This window comes from Pseudorasbora parva, chromosome 21 (genome assembly GCF_024679245.1).
Source record: "Pseudorasbora parva isolate DD20220531a chromosome 21, ASM2467924v1, whole genome shotgun sequence".
NCBI classification, from domain to species: Eukaryota; Metazoa; Chordata; class Actinopteri; order Cypriniformes; family Gobionidae; genus Pseudorasbora; species Pseudorasbora parva.
This window is the reverse complement of record NC_090192.1, coordinates 15,366,902-15,394,147: the sequence shown is the minus strand read 5'-3', so window position 1 is coordinate 15,394,147 and position 27,246 is coordinate 15,366,902. Positions and strand designations below refer to the sequence as shown.

Below are 27,246 nucleotides of genomic sequence, written 5' to 3'. Positions count from 1 at the left end.
GCAGAAGGGCTTCAACAGCAGAAAACCCCACCGAGTACCACTCATCTCCACTACAAATAGGAAAAAGAGGCTACAATTTGCACAAGCTCACCAAAATTGGACAGTTGAAGACTGGAAAAATGTTGCCTGGTCTGATGAGTCTCGATTTCTATTGAGACATTCAGATGGTAGAGTCAGAATTTGGCGTAAACAGAATGAGAACATGGATCCATCATGCCTCCTTACCACTGTGCAGGCTGGTGGTGGTGGTGTAATGGTGTGGGGGATGTTTTCTTGGCACACTTTAGGCCCATTAGTGCCAATTGGGCATCGTTTAAATGCCACAGCCTACCTGAGCATTGTTTCTGGCCATGTCCATTTCTTAATAACCACCATGTACTCATCCTCTGATGGCTACTTCCAGCAGGATAATGCACCATGTCATAAAGCTCAAATCATTTCAAATTGGTTTCTTGAACATGACAATAAGTTCACTGTACTAAAATGGCCCCCACAGTAACCAGATCTCAACCCAATAGTGCATCTTTAGCATGTGGTGGAATGGGAGCTTTGTGCCCTGGATGTGCATCCCACAAATCTCCATCAACTGCAAGATGCTATACTATTAATATGGGTCAACATTTCTAAAGAATGCTTTCAGCACCTTGTTGAATCAATGCCACGTAGAATTAAGGAATTTCTGAAGGCGAAAGGGGGTAAAACACAGTATTAGTCAGTCCCTCCAGGATTTTGCGATGTCGCGATCGCAACTATTAACGCAACTTCAACAAATCCCCGTAAATTCAGTGCGAATTCAGGCTTATCCACGGACATTGCTGTTGCCAAAGATACGTATCTATGGCTGTTCCAGACTTGATAACAGCGTGCAATTTTCTCACTCAAACCAATGCCACCTGTTGCTGCTTCTGCTTTTTGAGGGAAAAGCTACCCATAACTGCTTGTCTAGGATCTGTTACCCTCTGTAAGAATTCGTAATAATAGCATATTATTAACGAAAGGGAGCTAGCAAAAGATCCAGTGTGTATTTGCACTCCTCAAATGATTACATTTCCAACGTGTTTTCGCCTCGGTGAGTAATGTAGCCAATCACAGACATGTTTGTAGATATCTACAACGCAATTGGCCAATCACAGGTGTTGAACTTGGAATCCACTCCCCGCTCGAGTGTTTGTTCAGGCGCTGAGTTGAGTTAACACGTTCGTCTCTATAAGTGCAGACATTGTGAAAATAAGAGATCCGTTGTATACCAGCTTCACTGCGGAAATCTGTGAGATTGCGTTTATTGAATGAGCGACAGCTTTTAGTGATTATAAAGGGAGCACTCTTTCCGTGCTGTCTGGGCAATATAATTATTGTTAATTTTTTATTAATAGGTCTATAATCTATTCAGAATTTGATTAAAACTTTTGTTTTCCATTCGTGACAAGCGTCCACATACCTGCTTCAATACACTGACCCATCCATAGGCTACATGCTGGATTCATTTGAAAACTGTGATGACTGATCATGTCGAAATCAGGCTCATAAAAATGTCAGGAAAACACGATTCCTGGCTGCATGTCATTATCCATGGGTCACTGAATCTGTGGTAAGTTGAAAGAAACACTATATCGAGCCCAAACTTTAATTTAATCTGATAATTGTTTGCTCTACTCGTGTTTTCCTCTAGTAACTCCAGTCACGCAGCAGCTCTTCTGCCACTTGGCCCCTGAGGGGGGCGTGTTCTGGCGGGAAAGTGACGGAGCCACACTATATTCCTACTCGTGGAATATGGACTTCATCCAGGTATGGTGTGGCGCTGGTGAGCTTCCAGGTCCGCATGACAGCTTTCACATTACCAATGTTTCATTCGAACTGTGCCCTTCTGAATTAAACTGCCAGTGTAAAAACTCTCTTTATTTATATTCTTAAAATGAGAGAAATCACTACTTATTCAGAATTTGTAAGCTTAGGCTTAAGAGACATGAACAAGTTCTTTATAAACCTTTATGACCTTTGACACATGTCTAGTCTTCATGCTGTATTATTGATTATTATTGAGTAAGTATGGTTTCACTAATAATAAACGTACATTTGCAAAATTATTAATTGAGGCCTTTATATATATATATATATATATATATATATATATATATATATATATATATATATAAAAGCTAAATATAATATAAGATGTTTATAATCTTCATTACTTAAAGATGTAATTTATACAAAATTCAAAAAGTAGTCAAAACTCAGAACATCTAACAGAATAGAAGTTGTTTGTGTTTTACAGCATTATGTGCATATTTTTTTTCTTAATGAAGGAAATGTCAATCTTTATCTTTATAACAGAAGACAACAAACTTCAAGATACAGTAGATCGCATGTATAACGGATTGTCACCTCACAAAACATTCCTTTGTAGTGGAACAAGCAATGCTATATAGAAATATATAGTTAGCATCTTTATTATTTAATCTTTGTTTTATTATTTTATTAGTTCATAGGCTAATTGTTAACTCAACTAATTTAATGTAAAGAGCTATAATTACTAATTAAATATAAATGTTTAGATTAGAATTGCCATAGACTAAAGATTTTTCTAGCCAACTAGTAGTCATTCATTTTAGGAATTAGGTGACTAATCTCACATTTATATTTCTGTTAAAATACTGGATGCATGGAGGAATATAGCTTTTTTCGGCAAAAGTAGGCTAATAATAGCCCTACTGTATGTCTGAAAAAATAAAAAGGTAAATTTAATAAACAAGTGTTTTCTAAATCAGTGTCGGCTGCAGACATATCTCCATACATCTCTGCTTTCGATTCAATTATTATATAATCAGACATTATTTGCTTTCTATATATTTAGTAAAATTGCAATGCTAAATGCCCCAAAAATTCCTCACTAATAGTGAAATATGTTAAACACAGACTAGTGAGCTGGAAATAACTAAAAAGGCTTATAAAACAAATAATCATGTTTTTTATATAAATGTAGTGTTTTGCACAGGTTACTGTGAGAGGTAAGTTTAGGGGTATGGGTCGGTTATAGAAAATATAATTAACCTGGCTGGCATAAAAAGAGTGGAGATTATGAGATGTCCTTATTAATATAATTAAAAAAGTGAGTGAGTGAGTGAGTGAGTGAGTGAGTGAGTGAGTGAGTGAGTGAGTGAGTGAGTGAGTGAGTGAGTGAGTGAGTGACCTTAAATAGGCCTTTTGTTCAGATGAGTGAGATAACATTTAGGGAAAACATGCAGTCAGCTAACGCCGATATCATCAGTGCCTGAAGTCAAAAAGGCAAGAGGTCTGAATGCTCTCAGGTGGGCACAACGCTATCACTATCTGTAGAGATAAAAGCTGTGCAGAAGATGACTGCCCCTAAGCGCAGACACAGAGAAACTAATTTAAGCTGCATGTTAAAAAAAAGCACCAAAGAAACCTTTAACCTCATTCATACTCAAGTATAAATATGGTCCTGAGTGAAAATAGGATGGGGACAGTGATTCAAAGGAACAGGTATGGAGAAAGACGGAGAAAGACAGAAGATGATGCTGGAAAAGTTAAAGACGGCGGCCTCTATGAGGGCATGTTACCAGGGCTTTGATCCTGTAGCTTATCTGCACTATAACTACACTCCACCCCGAGCAGACTTTGAGCGGAGAAGCATTGTGCCATGGAAACTCAGCTGTCTACACAGAGCCTTTACCGAAGGTGAGCATAAATGTGTATAACCAGGGCCGTATGCACCATTGGGATCAGGCTCTGTATTTTTCAAAGGTGGATATAGTAAAGATTAAAAAATAAAGGCAGCGGTAATAGTGTAAATAGAATCTAGTTGCTATTTACGCTAAGTGCAAATAGCGATAACAAGTAGCAACTAGATTCTATTTACACTCAGTGAAATCAACATATTTTCTTAGCGAGATGAAGTGCAAGTAGCTGTAGATTCTATTTACTAAGTAAAAATAGTGATATATTCTATTTACATCATAAAAATGTTGCAGTTCTTTGTCATATAAATAGTAATTACATGTAATTTATACTTTATTTTGAAAGATAAATACTATTTGCACCTCAGGATTGTTGTACATTAACAAGGTGCAATAATAACACTTAAAGGAACACTAAAAGCCCTCCCTACACCTAACCCTACCTAATAAATGCTTTTATTATAATTAAAAAAAAATTAGGCACTTTATTTCCACATTTAGAACATTTTCTTAGTTTTTATTGAAAATAAATGCCTTTCCGATGTGATTTGTGATTAGAAAAGAGAGAAGAGCAAGCTCTGCAAAAGGAGGATTCGAACCAGTGTTGATCGTGACAAAATAATGATCCATTAGCCATACAATATGCTTTACTGATTGTTCCACTAAGGATGTAGAATTGTGGATGGTTTTTAAAAATCTTGTTTGACACAGCCAGGCATTGCAAGGCACGCTATTTGCACTTAGTGTAAATAGACAAATAAATATGAAATAATTGCCTAATTTTAACTCTACTTTGGTGCTGCAAGGATATTACACAATGCCAAAATAACCATGTCATCTGGACTGCCTCAGTGGTCTAACACCGCTCATCATTGTCAAAATGTGTGTCCAACTTTCAGACTGATAGGTGTATATAACATCAAAGTGCTGTATGAGCGATTCGAAAGAATACAAAGCCATCAGCTCTTTAATTGCTCTTGTGGTCGGCTACTTTGTTGTCATACACTGATTTGTCAGCACAGTGCCACTTCAAGTCGTGATGACATACGACAAGAAACATTAACAAAGCCATTTTCATCATATGACAAAAGGCAAAAGATTTATAGTGAAAGTGTGAATGAACTTGTGAATGAATAGACTGTTACATAGCTTCCCTGGTAGCCTTCAGTAACTTCACTTGTTTAGTGAATTATTCATAAAAAATAAATATCAGTTGATATGATGTTTACTTTTTTCACTGATAAAGAAAAAATTAAAAAGACTATCAATAAAAGCTCAGCTTTGGGAAGGGAAAAGATACAGGTTTAAGAGAGAGATGAGACAAAGAGAGAAAGAACGTTAAGGTGATGGAGATGAGAGAGGAAGAGCAGGTATTTCTCACTATGCCTAGAAAGGGATTATTACAATGTATTCATAATGACTGTATCTTATTTGGTAATTAGAGTGAAAAGTATAGGCTCAATTTAAAGGATTAGCTCACTTCAGAATGAAAATACTCACCCCCCATCTCATCCAAGATGTTCATGTCTTACTTTCATTAGTCAAAATGAAATTACGATTTTTTGAGGAAAACATTCCAGGATGTTTCTTCTCACCATAAACTTCCATGGCAACCAAAATGTTGAAAGTCCAAATCAATGTAGTTTCAAAGGGCTTCAGAGGCTCTGCGCGATCCCAGATGAGGAATAGGGTCTTATCCAGTGAAACAATCTGTCATTTAAAAAAATAAAATAAAAATGATTATACTTTTTAACCTAAATTTCTCATCTTGCACTGCCCTGCAGCATGCCATGTAAATACTTTTTTTCTAGTTATGTTTGGTTTTTTATCTTTTTCTAATGTGTTTTCTTTAGGTGTTTGTGACAACTTTGGAATTAGTTTAACTTATTCAAAATCTATGTTCTTTATGGTACGTGTTTTCATGACCTTATTCGAGTTTTCAGCTTTCAGCTCTTTTAAAAGGGACAGGGGCTCAAGAAATCAAATTAATAATAATAATAATAATAATAATAATAATAATAATAATAATAATAATAATACATATTTTTAGGATACAAATATCTAACAATACAATATCTAGCAATCAAACTTACACAGCCTCTATTCGGATAATAATCGTTTTTCATGGGGTTGTAAGGTATTTTAAAAATTTACAATGATTTTCTTGCTGTCTAAATCCAGAATGTCAGTGTCTTTCGCCCACCACCTGTGTACAAATTTCTGTGTTAAAAAAAATAAAAAATAAAAAATAAAAATAATAATAAAAAATAAACATTTCCTAGGTTTTTTTTGTTTGTTTGTTTGTTTGTTTTTACAAACACCAAGGTTGTGTGGTAATTTAATCCAAATCCACTGAGTTTTCCCTCTGAGTTTTCAATAAGAGATCATTTTAAAATTATTATTATGATATTCTTTTTGACCACTGATGAGAACCGTAAATTTGCTCTTTGCTGTAATTTGAATGCATTTTAAAGATCTAGCCTACACTTTTATTGAAATGCTTACAAGAACAACATTTCATCACTGCTAAACAGAAAAAAAAGAAGAAAAGCATGTAAACATTTGAAATGGTCTGTTATAACAGTAGCAGTATTATATTTATCTTATGTAAATAACAGGCTGTATTAACTTATTTCCATTCATTTAGCCTACACATTTTTAAAATAACATCCATCATTTTGAGATAAAGTTATATCTTCCTATTTTTAAACAGTTAATTCAATAATAATTGGGAATAATAAATAATAATTGGAATATTATTTTCCTATTATTAAATTAAATATGAATTTATTATTTTTATTCCATGCATATACATGCAGAATGATCAGGCAATAGGATAAATAGGAATCTCGCTCACAAGAGCCAATCTATTTCGAGTGTAACGAAACGAGCCAATGCACATTGACATGCAATGATTTATGCCACACAGTATGGGTATAAATGAGACACGAGGGGAGACTGTGGAAAAATATATGGGACTCCCGCAGGGTCTCCTCATATAACTCAGTGGGAATTCAGCAACAAAAGGCATGATGCCAGATGCTCTTTCATATACGCGCCATATTGCAGCAAGCGACAAGAGCCAGGGCCTCTTAGTGCTTCTACTCATTTGAAGTGAGAACACAGGAGGCCCTTATGAAAGGAAAATATATTTACCAATATATTACTTCAAAATATATTATAATATATTGTAAATACATGGAATAATATATTGATGGTATTATACAATATATTATATATTCCTGTAATATATTGCAAAATATACAAATTATTGCCGCTTTCATAAATTGCAATATATTGGTGAATATAAATATTAAATCCCATATATGTGAATATATGCCTAATGTATTACATTATATTTCCCAATATACTGCAATATATTTTTGTTTCATTAGGGGGTCTTAGTCCACTTCTGTTTATCATTTATATATATATATATATATATATATATATATATATATATATATATATATATATATATATATATATATATATATATATATATATAAACTTGGTAACATCATACGTAGGCATGGACATTCATTGCTATGCTGATGAAATTTTTTTAATTTTCAAATTTACCTCTCCACCAGCTCTGATAGGCCATCTTTGCCTGACTCACTAATTGCATGTATCAGGGATGTCAAGCATTGGATGTCCTTGAATTTATTTAAACTAAATAATAACAAAACTGAAATACTGATTATTGGCTCTGCAACCTCAGTAAAAAGGAAAAAAACCTGTCCTTTGAAATGGATGGGTTTATGCTAAGCCTTTTTCATCTGTCTGTAATCTTGGTGTCTTATTCAACTCATTTCTATCTTTTGCCTCTGACATTTCTTCTGCTATTAAAATTCTTTTTTCCATCTTCGCAATATTGCACGTTTTCGATCTTCACTCAGGCTGATGCTGAAATCTTAATTCATGCATTAATCACATCCCGTCTGGATTATTGCAATGCTCTATTTTTTGTGGTGTAGTCATTGTTTTGGAATTGTACTGAAATTTTATATATATATATATATATATAATTTCAATACAATTCCAAAACAATGACTACACCAGCTCAGAATTCAGGATGGAAACATATAAGACTTAAACCTAATGATGCACAGATTATTAAGCAATTGTGCTTTATTTATTTATATATTTATTTATTTATTTATTTATTTATTTACATGTATTTGTGCATTACAAGTGAAATGAAGATAAATATGTGTTCTGGCGTCTGAGGTTTTTCTTGAACCAATCAGTTTGTTTTCACTTGCAAATTGATGTTCACGTGAACATCGATTTGCAAGCGAAAACAAACTGATGCAGGCGTGCAATGCTTTTGGCCGTATTTTGGCATAAGAAATGTGCCAAAAAGGTAAGCGCATAAAAATGGAAGTCAGAAGAATACAGATCATATTTATTTTGCGTTAACATGAAGTTGCAGTTTCACCATACATGAATTACACTTATGAATAACAGTAAAATGCTACAAATATTTTTTTCTTACATTTGAAAGGCAATTTACACGTTGTGAAACGTATCTTGCGCATGGAAATTTAACTTACGTTTGCAAACTTATGTACACTTTCACAATACTTACCCTGCGCATGCAATTCTATATGGCATCAATTTACTTTAATAGTAATGCGTATCAATAGTACGAATGTGCAATTTCGTGGAATGTATACAGCAAAATTAATTTACGCGTGCATATATTACGCACTTTATGGCGTGTATATGACACTCTCTTGGGTAGGATGGCGGTGGTGGGGTGGGTTGTACATGCGTATAATACGTCATGAAGTTCGTATCACATTCGTATCATCCTATCATAAAATCATTTTGGCGTATACATTCCAGGACGGGATTTTTGTTGGGAAAGTCTGGGTAGAGACGCATACTTCGATTAGACTGGATAAACACATGCAGCATCTTAATTGTTAAGAAAATGAAACGAAATAAATGAATAAATCATTCCTTTATGACACAACACTAGGCTATATCATACAGCATTCAGAAAAAGAACAGTTTGCGACTTTGCAGTCCTAAGGGCTTTCACCCTTCCAATAGCGTTCTCTCAGTTGACCTGCTGATGAATTCTCCAAGCAGGGTTAAAAGATAAACATCGCATTCATCAATAATATGCTTCTAGAGCTGAAATGGACAATGATAGAACTGCCTGCTCTTGCCACCGCACTCTTAAGCGCACCACAACAGGGCCTGAAACACTTATCTCCTACACAGGCTGGATTAATGTATATTATGCCAGGGAGCATTTACTATAAAAAAAAAAAAAAAAAAAAAAAATGCGGGTCAGAAAGCGGGCTTTTTTGCGGTCTGAGTTGCAGGCGGCTTAGTTGAAAACGTTGGTCGGGTGCGTCGGGTTGTTTATACATTGACCCGCGCATCACTGGTGGCTATATAAGACCTGTGCTTAAATTGTGTATGTAGAAACTCCAAGTAGCACACATAACAGTTTGTCAAATGACAAAGGTTAATATAATTTCCTGCCAGTGTTGTCATAAAATACAACAGTAGATATGTATGTTGGTCGCTTTTGACGGATTGAAATCTAAATGAGCCTATATTTCACAATTTACACATAACTCAAAAGCTAACTACGTTTACTACTGTTTAGTTGCAGATCACTCACTCGCAACTTGTAGCTAACGTCACCTTCTCCACCATCTAAGTTGAAGTCATTTGATAAGGCTTCTAGTTTGTAAATAAATATACATTTTTGAGAACTGAAGTATGATTATTTTGCAGCAGGTGAATTATAGTAAACATTACACTGACTATTTTGAGTGCCTTCTACATTTCTTTGGCTAACTAAATCGACTTTTAAATAAGTACTCTACCGTCAAACTGTAACGTTACTGTACAAACAACATATTTACGCGCTACCCAGTTCAGTTTGTGAAGCTATTATTGTATCATTGCCATGACGGATGGTATAGATGTGTTAGCTGTGCAGTGAAGCAGCCAATCAGAGCAGAACTCAGCATTGATATTCATGACCCTTCTAAATAAGGCAAAAACAGAGCATTACATCCTAGGGACAGTTTCTAGGTTTGTAAATGGACCTGTAAAACCGGATCTTGACAATGTTTGACCTTATGTTGGCACCTATGTAGATATCAGAGAACAATTTAAAATATTGTTTCAAATTATTCTAGGGCACCTTTAATATTCACTTGTGTGTGCTTATATAAGTATTATTACAAATAATAGGATGTAAGTTATTAACGTTTTAAAATTTCACATTTAAAAAAATCTAGTGTTTGATAATGTCTAAATATTTATTCAAATGCAAAACCTAAAAATAAGTAAGCAGTTATGATCTGCAATACTTTGAGCAATTAAACTAGAGACATGTATATTTATTTATTTATTTATTTATTTATTAAAGTACCATACAGGCCATACAAAAAGTATAAAAATAATATTTCCAGCCACAAAATTACTCTACATTTGCCTTTTTGCATTGGAATTTTCAATTTTAACCTTAATCAATAAACTTATAGTAATACAAATAATAAAAATATTAGAAGAAAAATATTTTAAATGCTCATTAATGGACCAATTATCGCACAAATAGTTTTTACTACCAAAAAAGCTCCTCAAAATGTTTGTTTGAATTTCATATTAAAACTTTACAAAATTGCCGTGAGATTTACTTGGCCAGAGTGAGAGCATGAGCCTGAAAGCGTATGCCTCACACAAAATGCGTGACAGTAGGCAACTGTTTTCTTGCTCCATGTAGTTTCAAGGATGGCAGCAGCAGGAGTGCAAACTTGTTCGGAATATTTTGAAGGAACAGCTGAATATTCTATCAGGTAATGAAAAAGAAGAGACGATTGTAGAGAAAAAATGAAGAGAGATTTTAACTTCGTTTTTATTGTATGCAAAACATTTTAGTCTTGTTTTTTCGTCAACAACAATGCATGTTAATTGAGTCTTAAGCCTTGTTCACACTGCCTAATTTAAGCCCCGATTTTGACACACGACAAGTTTTGTGAAATTGCCGACAAATGCCTGAAATCATAGGCAAATCAAGGCTTGTGCACGCAAGTGACAATCAAGCAGTGTGAATGATCAAAGACGCGATCAGAGATAATCGCAGACGGCTGCAAGATATTTGGCATGCTAAATACTAGATACTGGATTCAAACTACTGTTGTGTGAAATGAGTTCTGACTGAATATCACATCGGCAATGACCGACAGCAAATGAGAGAGTGAGATACAGGGTAACGGGAGGTACTGGGAGGATTTTTTTTTTGTTTTTTGGTCAACAATCAAAATTCCAGTTGCAATTTTTTTACAAAATAGCATAAGTCATATAGGTACATACATACAATTCGGTATATGCATGCACACATACATGACCATACAAATAAAAATATATATTTTTAAATAAAACATTTAAATAAAATTTTAAAAAACGCTCACTGGAGGTAGCACATTACAAAATTATTTATTTACCTCAAACTCACTTTGCAGAACACAATCCTTGCTCCCTCTGTCTCTCCAACAATTAGTAAACTCTGCAATACTTTTTTCTTTTTCTCCACAAATCAGCACGCAGACAATTTGGAGCAAACTTATAAACTTTGTGCAGTTTATAATTTTTTAATAACAATTCAAAGTCTCGCGCAAAACCTCAGCTCTGACGCACATGTGATCTTGCGTTGTTTACTTGTGACATCGCAAGTGTTTGGTTGGGAATGTTGGGAAACGTAGTTTGCGCATTGGAGAGAGAGAGAGTTGTCGGCGATTCTTCCTCTTGTACAGTCACGCAGTGTGAAGCCCTCTGTCGCAGATCCATCGTGCAGTGTGAACACAGCAGTGACTGACTGCTACCCCAGATAGTCATACAGTGTGAAAAGAGCAGTGACCCGACGAGTTTGAAAATTGTGCAGTCTGAACTAGACTTTAGTCAGCGTTTTTGGACTTTGGCATAGTCTCATCATCGTCTCATCTCGGGAAAAAAAAAGGTTATTGATGAACATATTTAGTCTTGTCTTGTCTAATCCGGCTTCAAAAGCGGCCATTCGACTGAGACTGCCTTGCTCTCGGTAACTGAGGCACTGAGACTGGCAAAAGCAGCTTCCAAATCCTCAGTGCTCATTCTGCTGGATCTGTCTGCTGCTTTTGACACAGTTAACCACCAGATCCTCCTGTCAACACTTAAGAGGACGGGGATCTCAGGAACTGCTCTCCAGTGGTTCAGGTCTTACCTCTCTGGAAGGTCCTACAGGGTGTCATGGAGAGGTGTAGTGTCTAAGTCACGTCATCTAGCTACTGGGGTTCCACAGGGCTCAGTCCTTGGACCACTTCTCTTCTCCATCTACATGTCATCATCAGGTTCTGTCATTCAGAAACACGGCTTCTCCTATCACTGCTATGCTGATGACACTCAACTCTACTTCTCATTTCAACCAGATGATCCTACAATCAGTGTTCGTATCGCTGCCTGTCTGACAGACATTTCTGACTGGATGAAAGAGCATCATCTTAAACTCAATCTTGCAAAGACAGAATTACTTGTTTTCTCAACCAACCCAGCACTTCATCAAAATTTCTCCATTCACCTTGGTTCATCGACCATAACTCCATCAAGGACAGCCAGAAACCTTGGAGTTGTGATTGATGACCAGTTAAACTTCACTGACCACATTACTGCAACAGCCCGGTCCTGCAGATTTGCTTTATACAACATTAGAAAGATCAGACCCTTCCTATCAGAACAGGCTGCACAACTCCTGGTTCAAGCTCTTGTTCTCTCCAGACTGGACTATTGTAATGCTCTTCTAGCTGGGCTTCCAGCATGCACTATCAAACCCTTGCAGCTGATCCAGAATGCAGCGGCGAGAGTGGTCTTTAATGAGCCGAAGAGAGCGCTTGTTACGCCTCTCTTCATCAAACTGCACTGGTTGCCAATGGCTGCTCGCATCAAATTCAAGGCACTAGTTATCGACTAACAAAACAACCACTGGCTCTGCACCAATATACCTAAACTCACTTGTTCAGACTTACACACCCTCCAGAAGCTTACGTTCTGCGAGCGAGCGGCGCCTCGTGGTTCCATCCCAAAGAGGCATGAAATCGCTCTCACGGACATTTTCCTGGACCGTTCCCACCTGGTGGAATGACCTGCCGATCTCAATTCGTGCTGCCGAGTCTGTAGCCATTTTAAAAAAACATCTTAAGACACATCTTTTTCAATTGCACTTGACCAATACAGAATAGCACTTACTGATCACCACAGCAACGACCAAAAAGCACACACTCCTGGATCATATCTACGTCTCCCATCCGGATTTGTGCCTTCAGGCGGGTATGTTACATAGTTATCATAACTATCAGAATCCAGTGTTCTGTATTTTGCGTACATGAGTTTTTGTTGTAGATGGCTATTGCTGCGCGTTTAGCTTGAATGCCATACAAAACCAACCCATTGGGCCACTGAATCTGCATTAACGACAACAGCTGGGGCAACAGCCTTAGTCCTAATGGGTTGTTATCATTGCTATCAAAATCCAGTGTTCGGCATTTTGCGTACGTGAGTTTTGGTTGTAGATGTCTAAAAAAAAAATTACAAAAATTGTGTACTGTGCTAATTAATTGAGATTTCTTACAGCTCTTACAGGTTGTTGGCCTTGTCTGTTTCGTTGCTTCTATTCCTTTTTTGTAAGTCGCTTTGGATAAAAGCGTCTGCTAAATGATTAAATGTAAATGTGACGAAATTTTTTTACTCTCTATAACACTGTGTAAAGTGGCCTTAAACTATGGAAAGGCGCTATATAAAATTCTTCTTCTTCATCTTCTAAACATAGGCTATAGAATCTAGCGAACATGTTGGGTGTCTCCTAGCCCGCAGCTCTACAGATGTCTAACCCAGGAAGATGCATTGGTTCTAGTAGTGTATGCTCGCACCCTGAGCGGACAAGTCACACCTTGTGCTTGGTAAGCCAAGGTAATGGAATCCACTATCCAGTGGGCCATTGTCTGATTGGAGACAGCATTTCCCTTCTACTGACCTCTGTGACAGACAAAGAGCCGATCTAAGGTTCTGAATCTTTGTGTTTTATCCACATACAGTCGCAGAATGTGGACGGGACAGAGCAAATCTAGGGCTGGGTTTGCCTCTTCCGGGGGAAGCACTTGCAGGTTCACCACCTGGTCGCTGAAGGGAGTGGTAGTGGAAGGGAGTGACTTGGGCACATAGCCAGGCCGGGGTCTCAGTACCACGTGAGTGTTACCCGGCCCGAACTCTAGGCACAATTTGTCGACTAAAAATGCCTGCAGGCCAGTGCAGCCAGCTGCAAAGTCTTCAGAGACAGAGTCACACTGCCGTTCCACAAGACCCATTCAGCGGACTATTGGATAACGCTGGGAAAGCGTGCCCAGGGGGCCGCTGAGGAAGCCACATTACCCCGGAGGGGGTTGCCATGTAGAGAATACACGTATGGACTGGCCGTGGGCAGTACAACATACAGAATTCCCAGGGGTGGCCCCGGCCCTCTTGGGCAGGGGAACAACACTGCACTGAGACTTGGAAAATACACATATCGGACCGCCGCGGGGGTAACAAAATATGGAACCCAGCCTAACACAAGTTCCACCAATGCATACGAGTGTTAGACCTGGTGTCAGACGGGTCTAACTCTGCGGCCCCGAAGCGGCTCCAAATCAGCTAGACCACCTGGGGATGGAGTCTCCACTCTCCCTGGAGCACTGGCTGTCGTGAGAGCTCATCGGCCACACGATTGAGCAGGCCCGGAATGTGAGTGGCACAAAGCGAGCTCAGATGCTACTGACTCAATAGCAGGAGGTGATGGGTGAGTTGTGACATGCGACGGGAGCGCAATGGCCGCAGTGCTGTCCGTACGGACCAGAACGTGCTTGTTCTGAAGCGGCGTCTTGAAAAGGCCCACGGCAAGACGAACTGCTAACAACTCCAGGCAGTTGATGTGCCATTGCTGTTGAGGCCCCGTCCACAGACCCGAAACTGCGTACACGGCACCCCAGCCGGTGGATGAGGCATCCGTGGAGACAATCGCATGCCTGGATACCTGTTCTAGGGGCACCCCCGCCCGTAGAAATACAGGGTCCGACCACGGGCTGAAGGTTTGATGGCACCTCGGTGTGACTGAGACACGGAGGGACCCGCTGTGCCACAGCCACCTCGGGACTCGGCCGTGTAGCCAGCGTTGAAGCGGTCTCATATGGAGTAATCCGAGCGATGTGACCGCAGCTACGGATGCCATATGCCCCAGGAGCCTCTGAAATTTTTCAGTGGGACCGCTGTCCTGCATTTGAACGGATTCAAGCAGTTCAACACAGACTGGACGTGCTCATCGGTGAGGCACGCTGTCAGGGTGACCGAATCCAGCTCTATCCTGAGAAAAGAGATCCTGTGGGACAGAGTTTGCTCTTTTCCCAGTTGACCCGAAGCCCCAACTGGCTGAGGTGCCTGAGCACCATGTCCCTGTGTTCGCACAACTGCTCTCGCAACTGGGTAAGAATCAGCCAGTCGTCGAGGTAGTTGAGGATTCGAACACCACGATCTCTCATGGGAGCAATGGCTGCCTCCGCGATTTTCGTGAAGACACGGGGCGACAGGGACTGCCCGAAGGGTAGGACTTTGTACTGATATGCTCGTCCATCGAACGCAAAGCATAGAAACGGTCTGTGTCGAGGGAGAATCGAGACATGAAAGTACGCGTCCTTCAGGTCGATCGCTGCAAACCAATCTTGGGGACGGATGCACCTGAAGATGCATTTCTGCGTTCTGAATGGCAGCCTGTGAAGGGACTGGTTCAAGAATCACAGATCCAATATCGGCCGTAACCCGCCGCTTTTCTTTGGTAAAATGAAGTACGGGCTGTAAAAGCCAGTCTTCATATCGGCTGGAGGGACCAGCTCGATTACATCCTTCGGCAATAGGACTTGCGATCTCTGCCTGAAGCACAGGGGCGCACTCCTTCGACACAGAGGTGAAGTGAACGCCCCTGAACTTGGGGGGACGCCGGGCGAACTGAATCGCATAGCCTAGTCTGATGTTACGGATGAGCCAGCGGGATGGGCTGGGGAGCGCTAGCCAGGCCCCCAGCGACCGAACCAGCGGGACCAACGGCACCACAGACGTACCCGCAGCGGGGCAGCGCAGCGGGGCAGCGCAGCGGCATGCAGGGACCCGGCCCGGACGGTGTGGTGGCGGCCCGCGGCGAGGTCTGCATGTGCATGGCAACGCTTACCTGCTTCCGCTGAGTACTGTTCTGCGGTACTGTGGGGAGGCCGCCTGTGGGCGTGCCCCCTGCTGCCGATTGGAGAGGTGCCTGAGGGGGACCAGGCATGGGAGCGTCGAACACCGCCAAGCGGGCTCTCTTGGCACCCAGAGATTTTGGAAACTGCTCTTTTTGTGAAGTTTTGGGTACCACTGGCGCTGGGGCCAGTGGCGGAACAGATGTTAGACACACAAACAATCCCCCTGGCCCTCCTCCGGGGGGAGGAAGTGGTGCTGCTGCCACTTCCTGTAGAGCAGACTCCTCCATCTCTGGGTGGCCCGTGTCAGGGTCTCTTACGACGGCGCTTGCCACCTGGTTTGGCAGTGGCCTGAGCGGGCTGGACGTCCTTCCCACAGCCGGCTCCACGCCTACGCCCGGGTGGTGGCTGCTGCTGGGCTGGGGCAGGAGCGGGGGCGGCGGCGGGCGGGCGTCCTCAGCGATGGGCAGGCAGAGGTGCGGGGTGGAGGCAGCATCGGATCGCCGGGGCAGGATGTGCCGGATAGTGGGTTGTACCAGGTTTCCCCACGGGCACTAAACAGTGTTTTCCATGACCACTCTGGCAAAGGCACCAGGGCGGGACGCTGAGAACCTGTGCGACCCACCCCAAGAAACCAATCGTCCAACCTAGAAGGTTCGGGACATGGTGGAAGGTTCTACTCAAGCCCGACCTTTTCGGCGGCCCGGGAAAGCATAGCCGTCAACTCAGGGTCCGACTCGACCGTTGCCACTCTCCCAGAGGGAGGCAGTACAGCCGAATCTTCATCCCCCGAGTACTGAAACTCCCCCTCCGATGCAGCGATTGACATCTGTTCGTCCGCAGTTGCCCCAAAGGACACCATCGGACGCCCCTGAGAGGGGCCGATGGAATCCTCTGGAAGCACCACTGGTTACGGCGCTTGTGAGGGATTAGGGTCCCGCGGAGGATCGCTCGGCGGGTTTGCCCTAAATGTAATCCTCAGGTCACCCCGGCCATCCGTTGAAGTAGGCCTATTCTGCTTCCCGAAGGTAGGTGAGTCTCGACCTAAGCGCCGAGATAGTCATGTTCCCACAGTGGGAACATGAACTATCCACAAACGCCGCCTCAGCGTGCTCTAAGTCCAGGCACGTGATACAGCATTTGTGACCGTCAGTGGGCGACAGGGAACGACCGCATCCAGAAACGCAGGGGTGGAATGCCATCTTGAAAAAAACGCTACGTCACCCGTGTAGCTCTTTTTGTGAGGAAATCTGCTCTTTTAGTGCTGAAGCAACCATGGATCGACCACGGCAGAAATACATGTTTGTAGTGAAGCTTGTATCTGCGCTCACCAAAAAGGAACGCACAAAAAGCACGTACACCAATGTTCATTGGCCCGTTTTCTACATCTCGAAGCTGATAGGGGCTCCCAGAAGTGATCCCAATTCGCTGGTCCTTCCGACGTACGTCGAAGTGACCAACTGAAAGGGAACATGTTATATTTATCATTGTATATGGAGCTAATCTCTACACCTGCTAGCAGTTATAATGTTGACATCTATTACTGACATAATATAGCTGAAATCACATTAAAAGCTTCTTAGTTCACGCGTAAAAAATGTAGAATCGGATCATTCTTCACAGAGACAGAATGAGGAATGTCCATACATGTCCATAATTTTGACACTTATAACATCTAAGCAGAGGAGCAACTTATGGTCTAATACCATAGCTTTTCTTCTTCAAACTGCACTATTATAGAAAGCCTTTCTTTTTCTCTGATATATATTTTAGACATTTGAAATTACCACTGACATGCTGATAAAAATTATTTTGAAACATCTGTTGGGACCCCTTTTATGACTCCCTTTACCCATTTATTTTCTTCCAACATTGTGCAATAAATGTTTTGTCCTACTCATGTCTTTAAACCTAGTACCAGGTTTTTATTTTTTGTTCTCTACTATCCTTACAAAAATAGCAACTTTCTGTTCTGTAACATTTCACATTTTCCATTTCCCTGATTGCTTCTTTGAGTGCTTGAGTTATTTTCAAACAGTTCAACGCATTCATATTCTCAAAATTAATTTTATTATTACCTTATACTCTTCCTTCTTTCTTTTGTCCTGTAGAATGCTGCAAGGAAAGAAAATAAGGACAGAGGACTTAAATGAAAGCTTTTTTATATTGGAAAACTCTTGATCACTCTAGTGTCACTTCAAAGCATCATCAGCTGCCCTCAAGTTGTTGAAATTTGGTTATTTAAGAAATGTATAAATAATATAAAATTTAGCAACATCCCCTATTGACATATGTGTGATATACGGTTTATTTAAACTGCAAAAAAAAAAAGGTAAAGCTTAAATGAACATAATTTTTTCCATGTGTGAAGGGAGAGGAGAATTCACATAAGCATCAGGTTTCTTGACAAGAAAGATTTCCGCATAGGATACACCTGTGTGAAAGCATCAATTTAAAACACTAATAAGAAGCTTTTTTTTCTTTGTTGACTTGTTAATGCCACACCTACTCTATAGCGTACGTGGGTGATGCATCTGTATTTATTTTTTTTTTATTCCTTGCTTTCCCAATGTGTGCCAGTATCCAACAAAAGTATACTTTTATACACTCTGCTTTCTATCTGTACAAATATATTTTATCTTAACCCCATTGGGTCGGTAGCCACGCCAGTGCAACCGCCTCACTTTTTTTCTTATCAGGGCAAAAGAGACTCCATCTATGTGTTATACAAAACAATTTTATTTGGGTACAATAAAAAGAAAATGTGCTTCCCGCAAAATAAGGAAAACAAATGCACATTCTGCCGTCTCTCAGTGAAGTCTATTCTGAAATGTATCAGAAAATGAACTGTAACTTATTGAATACTTGCCACACAGACATGATATATGTCTCTGGAAAGCTTGAAGTGTCTAAATTATTTAAGGAATTTATATTAAAAACAAATATTCTCTGTTTATGCAATCCATATGAAATCAACGAGAGGTAGAGTTTCTGTTCATTATTTGTAATGTGACCCATGCACTGCACAGCCTTTTCAATGCTAAACGTTCATGTGAGCCTTGTAAAGGCTGGCCACATATGATTTTAAGCCCGATATTAACCCCAAATTGTACTCCCAAGCGATCAGGGGCTGTGACCCGATTCAATGGTTGTCACAAATGTCTTTTTGTCCAAAAAACAATTGTGTGTTGTCATTTTGATTATTTTACTGCTCCCGATCATGCCGGAGCCCATGCGATCCAAAATCGTAAATATCGAACATGTTTATTGAATACTCCCAACTCAGTAAGTATTTTGAATACACCAAGCTTGTATCACAATATATTGCAATATGGCAATAAGTCCCGCCTTCTAAAGAAATGGAAAGGATTTCGGTCCTTTATTCACTCAATAGCCTATAAAAACACAAATTTCTTCACAAGCACTCAGTTCCACACAAAATCAGTGCAATAAAAGTATATAGCTAAAATTAAAAATGCAGCAGGATATTCTATATCTATAGTTGGTTGCGCAATGTTGACTTTAGTGAATGGCCATACTATGTCACATGCCTGTCCTGTCTTGTGTAGCATTTGTGGTATTTTGTTATTTTGGGCATGTGCTTGTGTCATCGGCTGATCCCTCCCTCTTGTTATCTTATTAGTGTTTGATTTCACTCACCCGTTCCCTCTTGATTTCTTCCTTTTTTAAGTTCCTTGTGTTAGTTAGTCTTTGTTGGATCGTTGTTCTGTCTACTTCTCCTGGTTCCCCTGCGTTGGTATGTTTTCAGTTTTATGTAATTCTACTTTGTTTTTCCCCCCTCATGGGTTTTGTTTTATGTTTCTGTTTTATTTAGTTAATAAATCCTCATTTTCTGCACTTGAGTCCTCGCTCCCGTTTTTCCTGTTTTGAACATGACATAACTATCCGACCACTATGAGGACTCAGCGGAGAAGGTCACCGCAATCACCTCTCTCTATTGGCTCCTGTCCCCTCTGGGACTGCATAGTCCAGTTCAACTCCTTGAGGACTATGCGGTTACAAGGGACCGATCTGAAGGAGTTTGCACAGGAGTTTAAGAGGGCTGCAGAGGGACTTGGATACAGAGATGAGACTCTTAGGAAGCGCTTCAATTATGCCCTCGACTAACTATTTGATTGGGCAGTTATGAGAGCATTGGAGGGGACAACATTCGAGGCGGCTGTGGACTATTTCACTGGCCAGAGGAGTCTGGTGGTCCCACTTCAGGTGGTCACGAGTCTGGTGGATCCAGTTCCAGTGGTCCCTGTTCTGGTTTATCCTGTTCCGGTAGACCCTGTTCTGGTGGTCTTTAAGTGGAGAAGAAGGAAGGCACCATCCGTTCCTGCTTCAGTGGCGCCTGCTCCGGCAGTCGTTGCTCCGGTGGTCCCTGTTTCACTGTTTCCAGTTCTGGTGGTCCCAGTTCTGGTGGATCGGGTTTGAGTGGTCCCTGCTCAGGTGGTCCCAACTATTCCAGACGCGCCACCCAGGTGTCTTGCTCTGACCAGTTAGGACGACATCTTTTATATCATTGTCCATCTGACATGTACTTGCTGAGTTTGGTAAATGGACTGCATTTATATAGCGCTTTTATCCAAAGCGCTTTACATTTTTGCCTCACATTCACCCATTCATACACCGACGGCGATGTCAGCCATGTAAGGCGCCATACAGCTCGTCGGGAGCAGCTGGGGTTAGGTGTCATGGACACTTCGACACTTGGTCAGGTGGAACCGGGGATTGAACCACCAACCTTCTGGTTTGTAGACAACCTACATGAACCGCTGAGCCACTGCCGCCCCAGTTTGTCTTCTGCATTGTCGTAAGCCTGTTCCTGGGCACATGCTTCATACTGTAGATGTGCATTTGCCACAATGTTCATGTGCAGATCGTCAAGATAGTCAAAAACCTTGGTGGTTACGGGACATCTACTCTAGAAGATGTCCAGAAGTGTATTTACTCTTTTGCACTTCTCTGACATGATGCTGATCTCACCCTGCAGACTTTGAGCCATTATCTGGAGTTTGTAGCATTTCATGGAGTCTCTCCACACTCTATGTGCTTCTGCCACAAGTCTATGAAAAAAATTAATGTTAACACAAGAGTGTCAAAAGGTCTCCAGAAGGCACCACCTATCAGGTTCATTATATGAGCTAAGCATGTCACATGTGTCAAGTTTGGGAATGAGGACTGCAACGCAGCTTTGTAGGCCTTTTTCATATAGGCTGCGTTGTCAGAGTTGAACACCACAACATCATCATTGTCTATGTTTTATTCTTGTAGACACTCGACAACAGCCATAGACACAGTGGAATGGTTACTCTCCTCACAGAACACTGTGTCTGCAAGGTATGCCAATATTCTTCCAGAATCATCCTTCTCAAGCAGTGCAGTTAGTATGTTTAGTACACATCTGCCCTCTATGTCTGGAGTTTCATTGAATATAACGGCAAGGTTTTTTTTTTTTTTTTTTCGTTTTTTTTATTTTTATAGCTAAATGTGTCTTGAGTTGTTCCTTTTCTTTTAGGTACACTGTCCCAAGATAATGTTCCTGAAGCTGGTGAAATCCAGGTATAGCTCCACCATTGACAACTTTTTGTCTGAGGAATTTTTTTAAGGCTGGATGGTCACTTTTGGAGAGTGGAATATTTACTGCAGTGGCAACCCAATCTTCACAGATCTAAGAGCAAAAGAGAGGAAAAATACATAATAATAAATCCCCATACTCCAGAGTACAGAACCCCCAATAAAAAAAGAAACTGTATAATTTATTTTTATTTCATGCTAACAGTAATGTTAACTTTGGTGATGCAAGTCACTCAGTGATAAACTACAGTACATTAACGTTACCTAAGTTACTATGCATTACACACACACACACACACACGCACACGCACACGCACACACACACATATATATATATATATATATATATATATATATATATATATATATATATATATATATATATTCAAGCCAACTTACCTTGATTATTTCAGAGCTTGCACTTGATTGGGAGGCAACAGCCTGTGTCACATTAATTTGTCTTGTCTTACTACAGCCTTCATGCTTTTGTCATTCTCCGCATATGTTTAGTAATATAGTAATAATTGTTGATTTCCTTTTATGTTCAACAACAATATTGCACATCTTTCAAAACAGTTTATCCCTGCTTTCGTAAAGAACATCTGGATACTGTTTTTCACAGTCCTTTGCTGTTATTTTGTGGGTAAATATGAGATGTTGGCAGCATACATTTGCAGTGTCTTCTGAACAAAACAAGAAAGTGAGTTTGCTGACGTATGATGCTAGCCTAGAAATCTAGACGCACCCTAGCGGCAGCAAATTTAATCTGCCCGCAAGTGTTGTCTAGGAACTCTCAATACCCTTCTGAGCTGAATTCCCCTAACTTTTGCCGGACCAATCACATCGTGTATAGAGTCGGTGGGCGGGGCCATAATGACGACGGCCGAATTGCGTTTGCGTGCTTCTAGTAAACACAGAAACTGGCGAACGGCGGCGGTCTTTCGAATCAGCTTTGACCGCGATTCTGGAAGACTTGGAGTTAAGCTTTTCTCTGAGCAAAGAACGGCATTGAAGTCATTCTTAAAAAGGGAAGATGTGTTCAGGGTTTTGCTGACCGGATACGGCGAATGTTTAATCTGTCAGCGAGCTCTGCTTCACCTTCGTTGCTCTGGTTGGTGTAGAGCTATCCTGGAGTTTGAAAGACAACCGTTTATCCCGCCCCTCGGATTGAGCCCTGTCTATGATGAGTTTCCAGACCAAACATCTTGATGTGGGTCTGGCTTGTCAGGCTAACATATTGTATGATAATCCTACAACCAAAAATGAACAAGAACGCGCTAATCTTTGTGTTGTGCTTCTTTAGACAGAACTACAGTAACGTTATGTATTTCGTGAAGTACATATTTATAGAACATAATGCAGAACAAATTGATTAATCATTGATTCAAACCTCTTTCAGAAGCTGCAGTCTCGGTTTAAATGTGCATGTCAGGCCAGTGTGCACATGATGGACAGGATACAGTATATTTGAGTCATTCATCTGTGCTTTTAGGCCGTCCACACGAAGCCAGCGCTTTCCCAATCCGATCTTTTTTTTCCCCTCGTTTCAAGAAATATCTGCGTCCACACGAGATTACAAAAACGGAAAAAAAAAAAGGGAAAAAAAAGGCCAGTGTGTGGCGCTGTAATTCTGCCACAGAAATACACTAAAAACGGAGAAGAAGAGTTGTGGCTAGCTAGGGGTAAAGCAGTGGTCGGAGGTGAGGCAAAATCTCACAATAAAATAACAATAAATACATTTGCTACTTAACAGATGTGTTTTATTAATGCCTACACCTACCCCGACCCTAAACATACCCTTACAATAATGCAGATACGTTAATTAAATGACGCGATATTGATGTGCGCATGCCCAGTGCCTGTAGTTGTATCCCTTACCTCTTTCACCTTGCTGGACGTAGTGTGATGACATCACCGTTTCAGAAAATATACGGATTCGCTGTACACACGAAGACGGAAGATGAGCGTTTTCAGATTTATCCGCTTTGGGACCCGGTTTCGAAAAATATCGGATGCATGCTTCTAAAACGCCGGATCCGTGTGGACGAAACGCTGATACGGTACAAAATTTATACGTATACAGTTAAACGCGTCTCCGTGTGGACGGGGCCTTAGAGTTGGTTAAAGAATCTTCGAGTCAACACGAAACTACATGGAGCAAGACACAATTGCAAACTGTCACACATTTTGCGTGAGGCACATGCTAAATAAATTACACGGCAAATTTATAAAGGTATAATACAAAATTTAAACAATAAATAGCCTTTTGGCGCACTTAATAAAGCCAGAGCCGTTGAATAACAGAGTTGCGATTTAATTTTTTTTTTTTTTTATTACAGTCTATGGTTGCGACATGAATTAATCTCCTGGTGGCAGTCACGTGGCTCATAGAACTCTCAATAGTTCCACACAAGCCAGCTCTGTCAATACATTGAATAGACAACAGCTTCACTATACAGGTGAACAGTACAGCATAGTGTGCATTGATAATTACGTCAACCACATTTATTTATTTATTTTCTTCTCTTCTTTGTTCCTCAAATAAAGATTCAAACGGTTATGAATCAGTGAATCGTTTAATGGTTCGGATCGCCAATGTCACGTGATTTTTAGCAGTTTGGATTGCGTGTCAAACTGCCAAACTGCTGAAATCATGTCACATTGTTGATCCAAATCATGAATGGATATGCTGATTCATGACCGTTTGAATTTTTATTTGAGGTTTGAAAACAAATGCGGAAGAGAAGACAATGCTGAATTAAGTCGTAGATTTTTGTATTTTTGATATTTTTGGACCAAAATGTATTTTCGATGCTTCAAGAGATTCTATCAACCAAGTGATGTCACATATGGACTACTTTGATGTTGTTTTTATTAGCTTTCTGGACATGGACAGTAAAGTGTGCATACACCTGGATATGCTCTCGGACTAAACATAAAATATCTTAAACTGTGTTCCGAAGATAAACGGAGGTCTTAGGGGAGTGGAACAACATTAGGGTGAGTCATTAATTACATAACTTTCCTTTTTGGGTAAACACCTTTGAAGGTGCATTGCTGCCAATACAGTACTGGAGTGTGAAACAGTTTTTGGGAGACAGGTGATGACTGCGTGCTTGGCGGGAGATTCTGTGATTCTCCAGATCAGCGTTTCCCAACCGGGGTGCTTCCGTCTGACGGGAGCCATGTAAAAGGTGCCGGTATGCACTTGCACCGTGGTTCATCTAACATCTGATGACGCATCTTTAATATGGGTTGTAACTTGAAAATAATGCTTTTATGTCTGTATCTGTCAATTGATACAAATGTTGGCTCCTCAGTGATACATTACAACAGCGATAAAAGAAAAACAGGCAAAAGGCTCTCTTTTTGTAAACTGTGTTTAAGGCATGCGTGTGCTTCCGTATGACAAGTCATTTTCGCCGTCATTATCACCCGGGTATGAGAACATCCGTCTCTGTTTCTGTGCACTCGTCCCAAAGCGTGCACACGTCTCACAGCACGCAAATATTGAGTTCTCTTCAAGTATTGCGCTTAAGCAGACAAACTCACACAAAAAGTATGTCAACATGTCCATCTTGATGAGTATAGAAGCAGACATAGTCTATATATGCATTAAGTGAACTTTATACAGTCGAGAAAGATTATGCATATCCCTGCATTAGGTCTTAAAGGTGCAGTAGCCGTTACTACTGTCTGTTTAAGGTCAAACAAAAGATAAGGACATCACTCACTGCTCTTGATTCAATAGCTTTTGTAAGTTTAATAAGGATTAAGCTTTAATTTAAACAGTTAAATATGCAGTTATTTTACATTTGATTATTTATTCAATTTCTCTGCCTGTAAAAAAATTATATGTTCAATAAATATGACGAGCTAAATCCTCATATTTTCGCAACAAAATCAACAGCACCTCAGACTCTCACACACTTTTCAGAACTTTCAACTCTCAGCTCTGTCCCCCTCCACCACCTCCCACCACCTCTCTATCTGCAGACGATCTTGCCCATTTTTTCACAGATAAAACCACACTCATCAGCAGTCAGTTTACACCTCCACACACACACAATTTTGAATCAGCCACATCCACAGCCAAACATTTTCTCTCCTCCTTCTTTACACTCACTGAGGATGAAGTATCTAAGCTTCTCCTCTCCAGCCATCCCACTACCTGCCCTCTAGACCCCATCCCCTCACATCTCCTACAAGCCATCTCCCCTACACTCTTACCAGCACTCACACACATCTCTCTGCACCGGCATCTTCCCTAACACATTCAAGCATGCTCGGGTAACCCCACTGCTTAAAAAAACCCACATTAGACACATCACTTGTAGAGAACTACAGACCTGTTTCTCTCCTACCATTAATTCCGAAAACACTTACTTGAAAGAGTTGTGTTCAACCAGGTCTCATCTTTCCTCTCACAGTCTAATCAACTGGACGTAAACCAATCAGGCTTCAGAAAGGGCCACTCAACTGAGACGGCATTATTGTCAGTTACCGAAGCCCTGCGGCTGGCTAAAGCTGCATCCAGATCATCAGTCCTCATCCTCCTTGATCTATCTGCTGCCTTTGACACTGTGAATCATCAGATTCTTTATAATAATAAATAATATGTTTATTTTTTATAGCGCCTTTCAGGAACCCAAGGTCGCTTTACAATGTAGTACAAAAACAATCGGCCTGTTCATGATAACAAATAAACAAGCAGGTGTACAACAATCAACTCCAGATAGACAACAACAACAAAGAAGTTACATAATCAAACCGAACAATTAACAGCAACTAGTCATGTAACATGAAAAGGTGTAAGATCATTTTGAAGGCTGATGTGGTGCGAGAGATCATTATTTACTGCCCAAAGAAAACAGGTGAGTTTTAATTTCAGATTTAAACAACTGTAGAGTTGGTGCGTTACGGATAGTCAAGGGCAGCTTGTTCCATAATGTAGGGCCAGCAATACTAAAAGCCCTACCTCCCATAGTAGTGCGTTTAAACTTTGGTACAACAAGCAGATTATCATTGCTGGATCTGAGGGTCCGGGCAGGAACATATCTGTGAACTAACTCAGCAATGTATAGTGGTGCAGGGCCATGAATGGCTTTGTAGACTAAAACTAACAGTTTAAACTGGATGCGGCTGGCCACAGGAAGCCAGTGAAGTTGGTTGAGGATGGGAGTGATGTGGACAGATTTTTTATTAAACGTTAGTGCTCGGGCAGCAGAGTTTTGTACCATTTGGAGGCGATGTATAGCCTTTGCTGGTAAGCCGCTGTATAGAGCATTGCAGTAGTCAAGTTGTGATGTTATGAATGCGTGAATAACGGTTTCAGCATCATTAAAGTTGAGGGATCGGCGGATATGTACAATATTTCGCAAGTGGAAAAAGCATGTCTTAACTGTCTTACCAATATGTGAGTCAAAAGATAATGAAGAGTCAAGCAATACCCCCAGATTACGCACAATTTTTGAAGGGTTAATCCGTACACCATCAATATTAATGAAAATGTCATGTTGCAAATTTTGAGATTTAGTGCCAATCAACAAGATTTCCGTTTTATCAGTATTTAATTGTAGGAAGTTATCAGTCATCCAGGTTTTAAGTTCCTGAAGGCATGAGTTAACAGAAGTGGAAGGATGAGTTAAATTGGGTTTAACTGTGAAATAAATCTGAATATCATCAGCATAACTGTGAAA

General features: G+C 40.5%; 1 protein-coding gene across 1 annotated transcript in view; it reads left to right on the top strand.

Annotated features, from left to right (window-relative positions):
• Positions 1-3,506: 3,506 nt before the first annotated feature.
• Positions 3,507-27,246, top strand: part of LOC137056055 (phenylethanolamine N-methyltransferase) — a 37,715-nt gene continuing 13,975 nt past the window's right edge. Inside the window, exon 1 of the mRNA XM_067430008.1 lies at positions 3,507-3,699. Coding sequence (XP_067286109.1) covers positions 3,507-3,699 — 193 coding nt within the window. The remainder of the gene's footprint in view (positions 3,700-27,246) is intronic.